This window comes from Thamnophis sirtalis, unplaced genomic scaffold, assembly GCF_051295495.1.
Source record: "Thamnophis sirtalis isolate CommonGarterSnake01/CBP01778 unplaced genomic scaffold, rThaSir2_p1.2 scaffold_3, whole genome shotgun sequence".
NCBI classification, from domain to species: Eukaryota; Metazoa; Chordata; class Lepidosauria; order Squamata; family Natricidae; genus Thamnophis; species Thamnophis sirtalis.
Genome location: NW_028261383.1, coordinates 24,753,480 through 24,770,526, shown reverse-complemented (window position 1 = coordinate 24,770,526; position 17,047 = coordinate 24,753,480). Strand labels below are relative to the sequence as shown.

The following is a 17,047-nucleotide window of genomic DNA, read 5'->3' as shown; positions in this document are numbered from 1 at the left end:
CCTGGTTCCTTCGCGTAGATACAAGTTCAACCTTTATGGAATCTCTGGGCGTAAACGCTCCAGCCCCCTCTCCACCGATGCCACCACAGGTCAGCTTCAGGATTTAGCATGGCTGGAGGCTGTGGGCCCCATCCTATTGGCCTTTGGGTTGCATGAGTAGTTGGTTGGTTTGTGTGTGTGTGTGTGTGTGTGTCCATGTGCATAGCCCTACTCACTCAAACATCATGGGTGATTGCGGCCCCACCCATGGGAGCATTGCTGTGATCATCGTTGGCATTCTGGGCCGCACTCACATGGGCACTTGCAGCCCATTCACCAGAGGTGGTATTCAGCAGTTCTGACCAGTTCTGGAAAACCGGTAGAGGAAGTTTTGAGTAGCTCGGAAAACCAGTAAATACCACCCCTGGCTGGCCCCTCCCCATCTATTCTCTGCCTCCCGAGTCCCAGCTGATCGGGAGGGAATGGGGATTTTGCAGTAACCTTCCCCTGCCACGCCCACCAAGCCAAGCCACGCCCACCAAGCCAAGCCATGCCCACCAAGCCAAGCCACGCCCACCAACCCACGCCCACAGAACTGGTAGTAAAAAAATTGAATCCCACCACTGCCATTCACGTGGCCCCACTTAGGTGAGCAAGACTAATATAAATATGCCTTTTTGTTCATTTTCCAATTTTAGCCCATCCTAGAGATGCAAGGCAGCCAACTACTGTCCAGCCCAGCCTGGGGAACTTCTCAGTTGTGGATGTCACAAGCACTTCTCTCCGTCTCCATTGGATTGTCTCCACCGGGAGCTTTGACTCCTTCCTGATCCAGTACAAGGATGCAGATGGCCAACCCCAAGCGCTGCCTGTAGAGGGAGACTCCAGCGAAGTCACTGTGACCAATCTGGCTCCTTCACACAGATACAAGTTCAACCTCTATGGAATCTCTGGGCACAAACGCTCCACCCCCCTCTCCACCGATGCCACCACAGGTCAGTTTCTAGAGTCTGAGTGGCTGGGACTTTTCCGCTTTTGTACCTTCATATTAACATCCTGTACCTTGACAATAACATTCCTTCGCAGGCAGCATTTTATTGAATCTTTCAGATCCGAGGTTCCATTTTCAACAGCCAGGCATTTGAACCAAGCATTTTTCTTTTCCATCTCCTTCTTTCAGCTCAAACCCCAGAGGAGCCAATTCCTGTCCAACCCGGCCTAGGGGAGTTTTCCATCCTTAATGTCACAACTGATTCTGTCCATCTCTATTGGACTGTCTCCACTGGGAGTTTTGACTCCTTCCTGGTCCAGTACAAGGATGCAGATGGCCAACCTCAAGCGTTGCCTGTGGAGGGAGACTCCCGTGAAGTCACTGTGTCCAACCTGACCCCTTCACGCAGATACAAGTTCAACCTCTATGGAGTCTCTGGACACAAACGCTCCAAGCCACTCTCCATTGATGCCACCACAGGTCAGCTTCAGGATTTAACATGCCTGTGAGCTTTTCAGCGTGTTTGTGTGTGTGTGTGTGTGTCTGTGTGTGTGTGTGTGTGTCTGTGTGTGTGTGTGTAGAACTGCATCTACATGGAGGGAAGTATGCAGTGGAATACCGCAAGGCTCTGTTTTAGGCCCAGTACTCTTCAACATCTTCATCAATGATTTGGATGAGGGAATAAATGGGGAACTCATCAAATTTACAGATGACACCAAGCTGGCAGGAATAGCCAACACTCCAGAAGACAGGCTTAAGATACAGAAGGATCTTGACAGACTTGAGCATTGGGCACTATCTAACAAAATGAAATTCAATGGTGAAAAGAGTAAGGTTCTACATTTAGGCAACAAAAATAAAATGCACAGGTACAGTATAGGTGGTATCTTGCTCAATAGTAGTAACTGTGAGAGGGATCTTGGAGTCCTAGTGGACAACCATTTAAATATGAGCCAGCAGTGTGCAGCAGCTGCCAAAAAAGCCAGCACAGTTCTAGGCTGCATAAACAGAGGGATAGAATCAAGATCACATGAAGTGTTAATACCACTTTATAATGTCTTGGTAAGGCCACACTTGGAATACTGCATTCAGTTTTGGTCGCCACGATGTAGAAAAGATGTGGAGACTCTAGAAAGAGTGCAGAGAAGAGCAACAAAGATGATTAGGGGCCTGGAGGCTAAAACATATGAAGAACGGTTGCAGGAACTGGGTATGTCTAGTTTAATGAAAAGAAGGACTAGGGGAGAGATGATAGCAGTCTTCCAATATCTCAGGGGTTGTCACAAAGAAGAGGGAATCAAACTATTTTCCAAGGCAGCTGAGGGCAGAACAAGAAGCAATGGGTGGAAACTAATCAAGGAGAAAAGCAACTTAGAACTGAGGAGAAATTTCCTGACAGTTAGAACAATTAATCAGTGGAAAAGCTTCCCTCCAGAAGTTGTGAATGCCCCAACACTGGAAGTCTTTAGGAAGATGTTGGATAGCCATTTGTCTGAAACAGTATAAGGTTTCCTGCCTATGCAGGGGGTTGGACTAGAAGACCTCCAAGGTCCCTTCCAACTCTGCAATTGTATTGTATATGTATGTACGAGTTTCAGGTGTTGCTATCAAAGAAGAGGCGGAGATCCCAATCTCCGGAACTTAAAATATATTAGCTTTTGTTAGCCTCTGCTAACATTGTCAGAGTGTAAAAACTACCATTGAGGAGATATTTGCCTTTATACATCATTGAACAATTTGGCCATTGCACGCGTGATAGGCCAACCCACCCACCACCCAACCGTAATTAGCTCTGTCCTTTTTACTTCAGACATGTTAATCGATGGAGGCTTACCTCCTGTTGCTTCCTCCCCTATCACACACTGCTTGGGATGCTCATCCCCAGGGAATGATGCTGAGCTGTCAGATGTTGCTTTGACGGCATTCTCTCTGGCCCCCTCCCACACACTGCTGCTCCTCCATCTCACAGGCACATTTGATATATCAACTGGATTCATTTGTTGTTTTCCCTGTGATCTTATAACCCATTGTCTATGTCTATTATGGCTTCAAGCAGCTCTGCTGGGCTCCTTGGCATTTGGGCCAGGCTGGCTATGCCTCCACAGGACAAATCTGCGTGCCCAAAAGGGGGTGTTGTTGTTGTCGATTTCTACTCCCCAATATGTATAAATACATATAATATATATAAAAACCTTTCTCATTTCCTTACGGGCCCAGAGGATGCCAATAGCATATTTGCTAAATGTTCCATCACCTCCTACATGTAATCTTCAACATCAATGCAACTGTAAATAAGCCTTTTCTTTCTCTCTCTCTTTCTCTCTCCCTCCCTCCCTCCCTCCCTCTCTCTCTCTCTCTCCCTCTTTTAACTCACCTTATGGACACAGAGGAACCAATTCCTGTCCAACCCAGCCTAGGGGAGTTCTCTGTCTTGGATGTCACAAGCGATTCTGTTCGACTTTATTGGACTGTCCCCATTGGGAGATTTGACTCTTTCCTAGTCCAGTACAAGGATGCAGAGGGACAACCCCAAGCGTTGCCTGTGGAGGGAAACTCCCGTGAAGTCACCGTGACCAGCCTGGTTCCTTCCCGCAGATACAAGTTCAACCTCTATGGAGTCTCAGGGCGTAAACGCTCCAGGCCCCTCTCCACTGATGCCACCACAGGTCAGCTTCAGAATATGGCATGGCGGGGGAGTTTTCCAATGATATTCTTCCATAAGATTCATGATGGCGCAGTGGTTAGAATGCAGTAGTGCAGGCTACTTCTGCTGACTGCTGGCTGCCTGCAATTTAGCAGTTTGAATCTCACTAGGCTCAAAGTTGACTCAGCGTTCCATCCTTCTGAGGTCGGTAAAATGAGGATCCAGATTGTTGGGGGAAATATGCTGACTCTGTAAAACTGCTTAGAGAAGGCTGTAAGGCACTGTGAAGCGGTATCTATGTCTAAGTGTTACCGCTTTTGTTATTGCTATATTACCATTCTGGATTTTCCTTAATTAGTAAAGTTTGGATGTTGTCTCAAAGACCAGGGAAATGATAAGTTAGTCTTTTCTTTTGTTTCCTTATTTAAGCCCGCCTTACAGACTCAGGGAAGCCAATTCCTGCCCAACCCAACCTAGGAGAATTCTCAGTACTGGATGTCACAAGTGATTCTGTCCAACTCCATTGGACTGTCCCCACTGGGAGCTTTGACTCCTTCCTGATCCAGTACAAGGATGCAGATGGCCAACCCCAAGCATTGCCCATCGAAGGAGGCTCTCGTGAAGTCACCGTAACCAACCTGGCTCCGTCTCGCAGATACAAGTTCAACCTCTATGGAGTCTCCGGGCGCAAGCGATCCAGCTCGCTCTCCACCGATGCCACCACAGGTCAGCTCCAGGATTTGGAACTTTTCAAATACTTTAACTTCATAATAACTTTCTTGGTTTCCTTAACGAGCAGCAATTTTTACTGAATGTTGCAGGTTATGGATTTCATCCAAGAGCATCAAAGCTCTTATAACTAACCCTTTTAAAAATTCCTCTCCTTTAGCCCACATTAGAGTCTCAGTGGAGCCAACTCCTGTCCAACCTAGCCTAGGAGATTTCTCAGTCCTTGATGTCACGAGTGATTCTGTCCAACTCCATTGGACTGTCCCCACTGGGGTTTTTGACTCCTTCCTGATCCAGTACAAGGATGCAGATGGCCAACCCCAAGCCTTGCCCATAGATGGAGGTTCTCAAGAAGTTACGGTGACCAACCTGGCTCCTTCTCGTGGATACAAGTTCAACCTCTATGGAGTCTCTGGACACAAGCGCTCCGGGCCCCTCTCCACTGATGCCACCACAGGTCAGCTTCCCAAGTCATCTTGACTGTCCCTTTTCAGCTCTTGGGTCATCCTGTAAACATCCCTGGTTCCTTTTATAAGCAGCCTTGTTGATGAATGTTCCTCTTGGTTGGATTGTATCTCCGACAAGCCATTCTAACAAAACCTTTATTTCCATATGCCTGTTTTAGCTCAAATCACAGAAGAGGGAATTGCTGTTCAACCAACCTTGGGAGAGTTATCTATCCTGGACATCACTAGCAATTCTGTTCATCTCTATTGGACTGTCCCCACTGGGACCTTTGACTCCTTCCTGGTCCAGTATGAGGATGCAGATGGCCAACCCCAAGTGTTGCCTGTGGATGGAGGCTCCCGTGAAGTCACCGTAACCAACCTGGCTCCTTCCCACAAATATAGGTTTCTCCTCTATGGGGTCTCTGGGCGCCAGAAGACCAGAGTCCTCTCTGCTGATGCCTTTACAGGTCAGAGACAATAAGAAGTCCATTGGAAGCTTTCTAATCCTATGCTCCATTTTTATTTTTTTTTAAATTCTCGATCCGTTTATGTATTTGTTTCTTCTGCTTCTGCTGCCAAAGTACTGTATTTTTCAGTGTATAAGATGAACTTTTTCCACATATTATATTTCCCACAAATATAGGAAATATAATATGTGTCAGATTTTGAAAGTACATGATTGCACTTGTATACTGTGGCTTTTCAATGTTAGTGTAAAAATAGGACAAGCTGAATATAGTGGCAGACAATAGAGGTACACCGAAGGGAGGAGTAGAGTGAAAGAAGAAGGAGGGGTGGAGAGGGTGGGAGAGAGGATTGGAGGTAGGAGGAGAAGGAAGGGAGGGAATGTAAGAGAGAGGAGTGATAGAGGGGGAGGGGAAGTAGGAAGTAGAGGGGTAGGTAGGAAGGAAGAATGAAAGTTGGAGGGGGGTGAAAGAGGGTGTATGGTGGGTCAAGGTGGTATACTGGGTTTGTATTGTGGGGGGTATTGTCTATAAAAGTGAGGGCTGTGTTTATTATTCAATGTATATGCCCCGGTTATGCACAGTATACATCTGATTGTATGGTATGAAACGGAAATAAAACACTTGTATACAAAAAAAAAAAAAAAGATGAACTTTTTCCCCCTCTAAAAGAGGATGAAAATTTGGGTGCATCTTATACATTGAATGTAGCCCCACCCACCCACCGGCCCCAACCCTTTGGCCTCTGCCTCCCAGCAATTTACCTCTTGGCACCAAATGGGGGCTTGCTGAGGCTTCAATAAGCTATAGCAATCCCTGCAGCCTATAACAGCTGGTGATCGGGAGAAACTGAAAGTGAAACTTGCTGTTTGCGCCAAGTGGGAAGTCGCTAAGAGGCAGATTTTTTTTTTCTTGTGCTAATCAGGCTGTTTGCTGCAAGGAGGTAAGTCAACAACTATGAATGCCTATAGAATGTTTAAATTATTAGACTTATTTTTAAAAGTCTGCTTTATTATTATTCTAGACAACTTAACAAAACGAAGATTTTTAAAATAAAAGCTTGAGCTGAAGAGGCCCAGTGCTATTGTTTTAAAAAGTGCTATTCTTTTAAATAGCAGAGAATAACTATATTTCCAAAAAGCACATCAATTTTAACAGCATCTGTTCAAGCATAGTCTGAAATATAACACTACAAACAGTGTATATTTTCTGTACTGTTCGTTGCAAGGAGGCAAATTGCTGAGAGGCAGAGGCAGATATTTTTCTCCCCAAAATCTAGGTACGTCTTATACTTTGGAGCTTCTTATACTCCGAAAAATACGGAAGTCCCATCACACATGTTTATCATTTCCCCAGTTTTTGACCAAGAATAAGGATTATTTTTTTTATGGTCAACATTTTTTATTGAATTGTAAAGTATTTTAAAATACAAAATACAAAGTAAATAGAAAAGCAGTGGCGGGGAGGGTGAGGGAAGGAACGGAGAAGTGAGGAAAGGTAAAAAAAGAAAGAAAAAGAAGCATTGACTTCCGACTCTCCCTGTAACAGTAAAATAAGGCATTAACATCAGATCACAACTTTTTTTTTGCTTTTTCATAATAATAAACAAGCCATTTCTTTAATGATCTATCGATCTTTTTTTATAAAAAGTTTTTTTTTATTTTTCAACATATAAACATTTCATTAACATATAAACATTTCATCTTTCCTTAAACAGTGTGACCTCTGGGTATAAATATCTCTGTTCAACAGCTTTCAGCATTTACAATTGTCTCTTTCTAAAATCAACCATGATCTCCTTTTTTTTAAATTAACATTCAAAAACCAGGTTATTTTTATTGGACCAGCCCACCAGAGCCAGATGTCAGTGAGGAAGCCAAATTCACTTAACCAGCATGCGACTAACTTAAGAATTGCTAATGATTCACTTAACTTGTGGTGAGAAAGTTGTAAAATGGGGACAAAACTCCCTTTACAACCGTCTCACTTAGCAACAGAAAAATGTTGGAGTCAGTTGGGGCCGTAAATCAAGAGCTTCCTATAACCCTCATATCTACCGTAGTACCAGCCGGGGAATACTTTATTTTCACGGATTTTTCTTTTCCATTGTATCTTTATCCTCCTTTGTTTCTTCTCTCTTTTTCAGCCCCATTAGCCACAACACCACCGGTTCAGCCCAGCTTGGGAGAGCTTTCTGTCTCCAACATTACCCACAATTCAGCACTTCTCTCATGGACGGTCCACATCGGGAGATTTGACTCTTTTATGATCCAATACAAGGACGTGGACGGCAAGCTCCGAGCCGTCCCCGTGGAAGGGAACACTCACCAAGTCGTCCTCCCCCACCTGACTCCTGCCCGCAGATATAAGTTTAATCTTTATGGAGTCTCTGGTCGTAAGCGTTTTGGACCCGTTTCTGTCGATGCCGTCACAGGTCAGCAAGGAAAGCCTCTTTTTTTTTAAAAAAAAAAATAGTTTTTATTAAACATTTTAACCTTTAAAAACAGAAAAAACAAACCACAAATACCTGTTGTTAGATCGGCGAGAAGCAGCAGGCAAGAGGCGCAGTGAGTTTCAGCGCTTTTATTGCAAGAGTAAGTGACTGCGCTCTGCTGGCTGGGCTGCTGGAGTTCGCCTTTTAAGGAGCTCCAGCAGACCAGCCGGCCAATGACAGTAGTTTAAACTTCCTGGGGTTTGGGCAACCAATCCCCTGGTGAGCATGTGAAAACATGTAAATTTAACAACGTCTGTCTGTACCAGGGGTGGGTTTCTGCCAGTTCTAACCTCTTCTATAGAAGAGGTTCCACAAATCTACAGTCCCATTTAGAACCGGTCCAGCTCCCACCCACCCACCCATCCGCATATCATCAAGATGAAGAGCAAGAGGAGGAATTCTGGGAGTTGAAGTCCACAAGTCTTAAAGCTGTGAAGTTTGAACACCCCTGGGGGTTTTTTTTCTAAAGGGTTAGGGGTGGAAGGGTCTTGTAACTTTACAGCTTTAAGACTTGTGTGCTTCAAATGCCAGAGTTTCTGAGCCAACATTTTGGTTGCTAAGCAAGAGCGTTGTTAAGTGAGTTTCACTACATTTTACAAGTTGGCCACACCCACCCAGTCACATGACTGCCAAGCCACTCCTAATCAGTCACATGGCCGGCAAGCCACCCCCACAAAGCAGGGCACACCTACAGAAGAGGTTCTAAAAAAATTGAAACCCACCACTGGCTCTGTCCCAAGATCAGGTGATCTCCTTTTGCGACCATCTGACAAGCAAAATCAATGGGGGAGCCAGATTCACTTAACAGCTGATTTGCTAATTTAACAATGGCAATAATTCACTTAACAACTGAGGCAAAATGTTATAAAATAGAACAAAATTCACTTAACAAATGTCTTGTTTAACAACATAAGTTTTGGGCTCAATTGCGGTTGCAAGTCGAGGACCACCTGTACTGTACTGTGATTCCTTTATAAATGTCGAAATAGTGGCTGCCCCAGAAAGCTGATGATGTCAAGAGTGGGTACTATAGGGTGTTTATGGGAGCCATCACTGTTTCTGCTTCTAATTAATATACAGGTAGTCCTTGACTTACAACAGTTCATTTAATGACTGGTCAAAGTTACAAGGCCCTGCAAAAAGTGACATGACTGTTTTTCACACATGACCTTTATGGCATTGTGGGTCATGTGATTCAAATTCAGACCCTAGGCAACTGACTCATATTTATGACCGTTGCAGTGTCCCAGGGTCATGTGATCCCCTTTTGTGACCTTCTGACAAGCCAAGGCAATGGGGCTTCACTTAGCAACCGTGTTATTAACTGAACAACTGCAGTGATTTACTTAACGACTGTAGCAAGAAAGGTCATAAAACGGGGCAAATTCACTTCACCCGTGTCTCCCTTAGCAACAGAAACATTGGGCTCAATTACAGTTGTAAGCCGAGGACCACCCGTACAACGCGTTTTTTTTTCCAAGCGTGGCAAATTTAACTCATCCAAAAATTCATCAGCCCTTCTTCCTTCCTCTCCCCTAGCAACAGCGGATCTACAGGACCCCGTGATTCCTCCCAGCCTAGGAGAGCTCTCTGCTTCAGAGATCACCAGCAGTTCTGTCCGTCTGTCCTGGACCGTCCTCACGGGGCGCTTTGAGTCTTTTGCAATTCAGTACAAGGATGCTGAGGGCCAGCCCCAGGCGATTCCGGTGGAAGGAGATTTGCGTGAGGTCTCCATCCCTGACCTGGTTCCATCTCGCAAATACAAATTCAACCTTTACGGACACTCTGGTCGCAAGCGCATGGGTCCCGTTTCTGTTGATGCCATCACAGGTCAGCCTTCCTTAGAGCTAGAACCCCTTTTTCGGGTTCCTGTTTTAGTGGGGAAATATCTATTTCCTTTCATGGGCCTGTCAGCATTCCAAGTGAAGCACCCATGGAAAACGAAACTCTTGAGACAAGCAACGTCTTCAAAGAACAATTGATTGGATACATCATATTGGTACAAACTTGTTCTGACCCCTTCCTCCGTCCAGTAACGAAAGCCGAGACATGCTTAATGAGAATGTCCTTTAATAGCAAGTCCAGACTCTCGGTGGCTTAAAGCCAAGTAAACAAACAGATAAGAACCTTGGCAGCAAGTCTGACAAACCTTGGCAGCAATTCAGACAAACTCTGGCAGCAATCCAGCCTGCTAAGTTAGTTTCTCTTTAGTCCAAGCGTTGACTTCTGCAAGAAGGGCATGGCACAAGCAGTCTTTTTTATAGTCTGGAGAGGAGCCTAATGACCATCAGCTGAGTGTAATTACCTCCTGTAATTACGTAGTTGTTCTTGACGCCGAGTAGCTCTTCGATGGCGTGCATCCCGGAACAACTCACTGTTGGTTTCTGGATCACTCTCCCTTGTCTCCTTCCCACTGATCCAAGGCTCAGGCGACACCTGGTGGCCAACCAGTCTCCTCTGCGCCCTGCTCGGAGTTGGAACCCTATCCAGGGTCCTCCACATCCTCCAGGGCTGACTCATAGGGCCCCTTGCTGTCGGAGTCTGGTGGCAGCTCCAACGGCTCCTGCTGGGCTACAACAAAACTGGTGAAAGCTGACTCTGAGTTTTCCTGCGGCTTTCACCTGAATGGAAGTAAAAGTTTTCCTTTTCTCACCCCAGTCACTGGTCACGTTGTCCAATCCAAGTGCTGGCCAGTTGCTGGGGTTACTGTCTCCTCCTCTGGCCAGCCACCTATGCGAATGACCTTGGTTCCCACAGGAAAACTTTATTGTTTTGGCTGCAAACCCCCAATATCTAACTATATCCAAAACAACATATATTCTTGAGTAGTTTTATCCCCTTTGCCTTCCACCAACACTGATTTTATAAATTCCCCCCATATTGCATTATGATTATTTACTTTAATCATCCCTTTTTAAAGTTTAATTTCTGTTGTTAATTTATCATTCGTTGCCATACTCCAAATTTTATTCTACCACTCATTTCTTTGGATGTGTTTCTGGGGCACATCTGCTTTTTTACTCTTAGGGATTGCTTTCTCTTACAACTATAGTGAGTGTGCTTTGTTATAACACGGAAGATATTCATTCTTTGTATTGCTCATGTATGCTGTCCAAAGTTGTTCAGATTGGGGCATCCTATAGTTGGAAGGGAAGGGGGAAGGAAAGAGGAGAACAGAGGTAGGTTTCACATAATCTTACCACTGGTTCGCTGTGCCCCGAAAATATGAGCACATGTGAGCATGCCAGCTTTGCTTGCTTGCGTGACTTCTGCACATGCGCTTTGCTCACACACGTGACCTGCAAACATGTGGATGGCTTAGAAAACGTGGTTAAATAGGTCAGCATAGCGCCAGGGCAGGCCCACCCACAAGTCACTGCTACCAGTTCAGTACGAACCGGCTGAATGCTACCACTGAAGGAGAAGGAGGAGAAGGGCAGACAACAGAAGGGATAAATGTAGATGCACAATGAATATGGGTAATTTCTGCCTTTGAGTCAGCATTGACTCCTAGCAACAGCATCAAAGTCCCTGCAGTCCTCTTGGCAAGATTTCAGAAGTGTTTCTGTGGACTGGCCAAAGGTCACCCAGCTGGCTTTGATTCATATTACTCATCAGACACTATTTTCATTCCTCTTTCCCCTTTCTGCTCCCAGCGTCCACCACAAAGACAGAAGCTACACCAAAGCCATCTTTAGGAGAACTCTCCATCTCTGAGGCCACCAGCAACTCTGTCCGTCTCTCTTGGACTATCTCCACGGGGAGCTTTGACTCCTTCCTGCTCCAATATAAAGATGAGGAGGGCAGAACCCAAACACTGACTGTAGAGGGAGATTCGCACGAAGTCACCGTTTTGAATCTGGCTCCATTCCACAAGTACAAGTTCAACCTTTATGGAATTTCTGGTCCAAAACGTATTGGTCCCATTTCTTCTGAAGCCACCACAGGTTAGCCCTCCTTCTTCTTTTTCTCCTTCTCTGTCTCCTCCTTCTCTTTCTCCTTCTCCTCCTCTTCCTCCTCCTCCTTCTCCTCTTCCTCCTTCTCCTTCTTTTCCTTCTCCTCCTCTTCCTCCTCCTCTTTCTCCTCCTCCTCTTCCTCCTTCTCCTTCTTCTTTTCCTCCTTCTTCTCCTCTTCCTCCTTCTCCTTCTCCTCCTCTTCCTCCTCTTCCTCCTCTTCCTCCTTCTCCTTCTTCTTTTCCTTCTCCTCCTCTTCCTCCTCTTCCTCCTTCTCCTCCTTCTTCTTTTCCTCCTCCTCCTCCTCTTTCTCCTCCTCCTCTTTCTCCTCCTCCTTCTTTTCCTCCTTCTCCTCCTCCTCCTCCTCCTCCTCCTCCTCCTCCTCCTCCTCCTCCTCCTCCTCCTCCTCCTCCTCCTCCTCCGCAACATCTTTTTTGACCATCATGGTGCATTTCCATTATTTTTATTGACCTGGAAAAAAAATCTACAGTATGTGGTCAATAACAGTAGATATCAATTTGATGGCACATGATCAATCCATCAATTGAAAGGAAATGCAACCTTCTGAGATAGGAATTTGGGATCCTGTGGATTTCCGCATGGTGCAGGGCCCTTCAAATACCAAATAACAGTGGTTTCTGGGGGTGCCCGTAAAGAGGAATCACCCTATTCAGCAGGTTAACTGAGATTTGGTGAGCTCAACTTTATTGGAAATTGTCTAGATGGCGATAAAGGTCTCCTTCCCCAGATCTCTGCTTTACTTGAAGCCCTTTCCAATTTTAGGATTCTTACCACAGTCCTTGTTTTTCTTTCATTTTCATTTTCCAACTTTTCTTCCCTTCTAAAATAGATTTTCAAGGTTGGACAGAAGGAGCTGCTATGGTTGTGTTTCCCTTTGTCTTTTCCTCTCAAATATTCATTGGGAGGGGGCTTTCTATACCTTCTTTCCATTAGTGCGTTGTAAAAAAGAATCCAGAGAGGACATTCTTAACAGTGATGGAATCTCTTCTTTCTCTCCCCCATTTTCTCTTTTAGCTGAACCAAAGGAGGAGGGGGAAGAAGAAAAAAAGGAGGAAGATGGGGAGAATCAGCCTAGCTTGGGTGAACTGTCTATCTCTGAAACCACCAGCAATTCTTTTCTCCTTTCCTGGAGTGTCCCAACTGGGAGCTTTGACTCCTTCCTGGTTCAATATGAAGATGGCGGTCTGCAGAGCTTGCCTGTGGATGGGGCTTCCCGTAAAACAATGGTCTCCAGCCTGACTCCATCTCGCAGTTACCAGTTCGACCTCTACGGCATCTCCGGTGGCAAACACCTGGGGCCCATTTCCGCCAAGGCCTTAACAGGTCAGTACAAGCCACTCATCCCTGATTCTCTTCCCTGGGTTAAGGGAAAGTGTAAATCTTTTTGTACAGCAGTGTTTCCCAACTTGGGCTGTGCAAGGATTTTAATGGGCTGAGGAATTCATGCATCATAAAACTGCTGGGTTTGGGAAACGCTGGTAGGGTGTCACCCTTGCAGTAGTTGGGACAAAGCAGGGGTTGGTTTCAAAACTTTTTACTACCTATTCTGTGGGTGTGGCCTATTTTGTAGGTATGGTTTGGTGGTCATGTGACTGAGTGGACATGGCCAATTTGATGTCACTCACCAGGAGATGTCATGGATTGGGTAAAATGTGGTGAAGCTCACTTAACAATGCTCTTGCTTAGCAACCAAATTTTGGGCTCAATTGTAGTCATAAGTCGAATGGCAGCCTTGTCCTAGTAAACTCCTTCTCCTTTCTGGCAATTTTCCTCTCTGTTAGAGGGACCAAAATAATCAAGACAATGTAAGGTTTCCTGCTGCAGCAGGAGGTTGGACTAGATGACCTCCGAGTAGATTTCTAGCCCTGAATTGCTGTGTTGTCTTTCTTTCTTTCTTTCTTTCTTTCTTTCTTTCTTTCTTTCTTTCTTTCTTTCTTTCTTTCTTTCTTTCTTTCTTTCTCCCTTCCCTCTGTGGGAAACAACCCTCCCTGCCCCAAATAACTGTTGAATGTCATTATGCAAACCTCCTTCTGAGCAGCTTTTCAACTTAAAGCAGGACTCCAAAGTTTGCAGCTTTAAGGCTTGTGGACTTCAACTCCCAGAATTCCACAGCCAGGCATGCTCAGTTCTGATTTAAAGTAACAGCATTGTTTTTCTCCTTTACTGAATCTCCTGGCTGAAAAGTGAGTTTCTTTCTTTCTTTCTTTCTTTCTTTCTTTCTTTCTTTTTCTTTCTCTTTCTTTCTCCCTTCCCTCCCTCCCTCTCTCTTACTTTTTAAAAACTTACTTTTTTTCCCCCTTGCCTGAACCAGCAGGGCGGGAAAACTTTTTTTAAAAAGCTTCTGATGAAGTTTCTGATGGGAGAACAGGTTTGGGCGCATGGCCAAGCCACCATTACTATCGGTCCTATCCGGTATGCCAGATTTTCATACCGTTCCATACCGAAAGGAACCCCCTTCTGGGACAAAGCCTTAAATGATCTTACTTCATGACTGAACTCCATTATCTAATCATGTGGGACTTCAATTCTATAAAGCCTTTGTAAGACCAAACCTAGAGTATTGCATCCAACTTTGGTCACCACACTATAAAAAAGATGTTGAGATTCTGGAAAGTGCAGAGAAGAGCAACAAAGACAATTAAGGGACTGGCGGCTAAAACATATGAAGAATGGTTGCAGGAACCAGGCATGGCTAGTTGGTGAAGAATTCTCAGAGTCAGCTTTCACCAGTTGTGCCAATATGATGTATCCAATAAATTGTTCTTTGAGAAACCTACCTGCCTCGGAGTTCTACTTTCAATTGGTGCATTACTTGGAACGCTGACACACTATTTTCAATGAGGGCAAATAAAGATTTTGGCTGGACAAGTGTTTTCCACCCCTTGGCAACTTTAAGATGTGATTGGACTTCAATTAAAGACACTATTAAAGAGTTTCTTTTTGTATCTTTTTTGTATATCAAATTAGAAAAAGAGGTCCAATCTTTAAATGAATTAGAAAAATACCCACAGCAATAAAAGAAGAAAACTTTAGTCTGTAAATTACAGAGAGTCACAAAGAGAAGGTAGAAGAAGAAAACTTAATCCATCCATTTCAAAAGGTTTGCATAGATTCGATCCATGTAAATAACATTTAAAAAGTAAGATAACCACTGTCCAAAACCATTCAAAATTCAATTCCGCCGCTTGATTCTTCTATTCTTTAATTTAAATTGGTTTTTGAGTTTTTATAGGCAGTCTCTTTTTTAAAAACAATAAAAATTTCTCACCAGCTGGAAACACTTTCCGTATCCTTCCATTTTGAAACCGCCCTGACTTTGTCAGCCTTGGCTGGATTTTTTGTCACCAGCTTGAAGAACTTCTCTTGCTTCTTTCGAGGATTTTGCGATATCCCCGAGATCAGCAAGACATATTCTTCCTGTTCACCGTCTCTTCGGGACGGTTTAGGTCCGTTTGGACTACCCAGTGGCAAAACTGTTGGCTGTGGTCTCAGAGCATTGAGACCACACAACCATCTCGTTGTGACATTGGCTCCTCCTCCACTGACACACTATTTTCAATCAGGGCGAATAAAGATTTTGGCTGGACAAGTGATTTCCAACCCTTGGCAACTTTAAGATGTGATTGGACTTCAACTCTCAAAATCCCCCAGCTGGCCATGCCGGCTGGGAAATTCTGGGAGTTGATGTTCACATATTTTAAAGTTGTCAAGTTTGAGAAACCGTAATCTAGGAAGTCCACAGTCTGTATTTTGTGCTGTGATTATCTTTTTCCCCAGCCCTCATTTTTTTTCACTCTTCTTCTTTGTTTCTTCCTTTTTTTCACAGCTCCGCTACCTCCACATCAGGGCACAGAGGAGCGTGGCTCTCCCAGCCCATCTCCAAATCCCAGTTTTGGGGAGCTCTCTGTGTCTGATGTCACCAGCAATTCCGCCCGCCTCTCTTGGAACGTCCCTGCGGAGACCTTTGACTCCTTCCAGATCCAATACAAAGATGCGGAAAACAAACCACAAATGGTCCCTGTGGACAAGGAAACCAACACCTTTGTGATCTATTATCTGGTACCTTCCCATAGGTACAAGTTCAATCTGTACGGCATCTCCGGACGCAGGCGCTTTGGACCACTCACTGCCAGTACCGTCACAGGTGAGGAGCAGGTTTAAACCAGAGGTAGGAAATGATGGCCCCTTTATGACTGGTGGACTTCAACTCCCAGAATTCCTGAGCCAGCATGACTCAGGAATTCTGGGAGTTGAAGTCCACCAGTCATAAAAGGGCCATCGTTCCCCACCTCTGGTTTAAACAATACGATTCTTCCCTTTGCAATTTTTCTTTCCCTTTTTTTTCTCTGCGAAAGATCTTTTTCTTCCTTCCTCACAGCTTTGATTTCCCAGCTTATTTATGTATTTTGTTAGATTTGCGTGTTGGCTAGCTTACCTATTGTGACGTCATTCTCGACCCAATTAAATAATAAATCAGAATATATTAAAATACAGTATATTAAAAGAGTCGAACTATTTTCCAAAGCACCAAAAGGCCAGAAAGAAAGAAAGAATGGAAACTAACCAAGGAGAGAAGCTACTTAGAGCTAAGGAGCAATTTACTGACAGTGAGAACAATTAATCAGTGGAACAACTTGCCTCCAGAAGTTGTGAATGCTCCAACACTGGAAGTTTTAAAGAAGAGATTTGTCATGAATTGGTATAGGGTTTCCTGAGCAGTGGGACAGTAGGTTTGCTGACCAGGGGGTTGGACGAGAAGGCCTCCAGGCATCAGTGGGATTCGCTTACCTTCCCTACTGGTTCGCAAATGCGCTCACACACAGCGTCTGCACATGCACACCACCTTCTTTGCATGCGCAGTGCTTGTGCATTACATCGGAGAGAGTGGGCAGAGCCTCCCGCAGCCGCCACTACTGGTTTGCCCAAACCGGAGAGAACTGGGTCAATATCACCTCTGCCTCCTAGGTCCATTTCCTTTCTGTTATTCTTTTATTCTGTTCTATTAAGTTGCTTCATCCCTGGGGGCTTTCAAAAAGAGATTGGACAACCATGCTTGAGCAGGAGGCTGAACTAAAACACCTCCAAGGTTCCTTCCAAATCTATTATTCTATTTTCTCCCCCCCCCTCCTTTCTTTTTTCTGAGACAGCACAATTATAAAACACCCAAACGTTTGGATCTTTTTTTCAAAGTTGCAGGAATACTCAGATATGGAACAGCAGATTTATGAATCAATGCAACCTGAAAATGGTTATTTTCCGTAATAAACCAGCGAAGAACTTCCTAGCAGTTTTATATTCCTAGAACATATAGGAGCCTTACCAG

The 17,047-nt window shown here is 44.6% G+C and overlaps 1 protein-coding gene across 1 annotated transcript in view; it reads left to right on the top strand.

The window, feature by feature from the left end:
• The window catches only part of TNXB (tenascin XB), a 129,603-nt gene that overhangs the window by 74,204 nt on the left and 38,352 nt on the right, over positions 1-17,047 (top strand). The window contains exons 17-27 of the mRNA XM_087708098.1: positions 678-974; positions 1,160-1,450; positions 3,358-3,636; positions 4,044-4,340; positions 4,504-4,800; positions 4,969-5,259; positions 7,403-7,690; positions 9,290-9,580; positions 11,407-11,697; positions 12,739-13,047; positions 15,551-15,868. Of these exons, the coding sequence (XP_087564224.1) occupies positions 678-974; positions 1,160-1,450; positions 3,358-3,636; positions 4,044-4,340; positions 4,504-4,800; positions 4,969-5,259; positions 7,403-7,690; positions 9,290-9,580; positions 11,407-11,697; positions 12,739-13,047; positions 15,551-15,868 (3,249 nt within the window). The remainder of the gene's footprint in view (positions 1-677; positions 975-1,159; positions 1,451-3,357; positions 3,637-4,043; positions 4,341-4,503; positions 4,801-4,968; positions 5,260-7,402; positions 7,691-9,289; positions 9,581-11,406; positions 11,698-12,738; positions 13,048-15,550; positions 15,869-17,047) is intronic.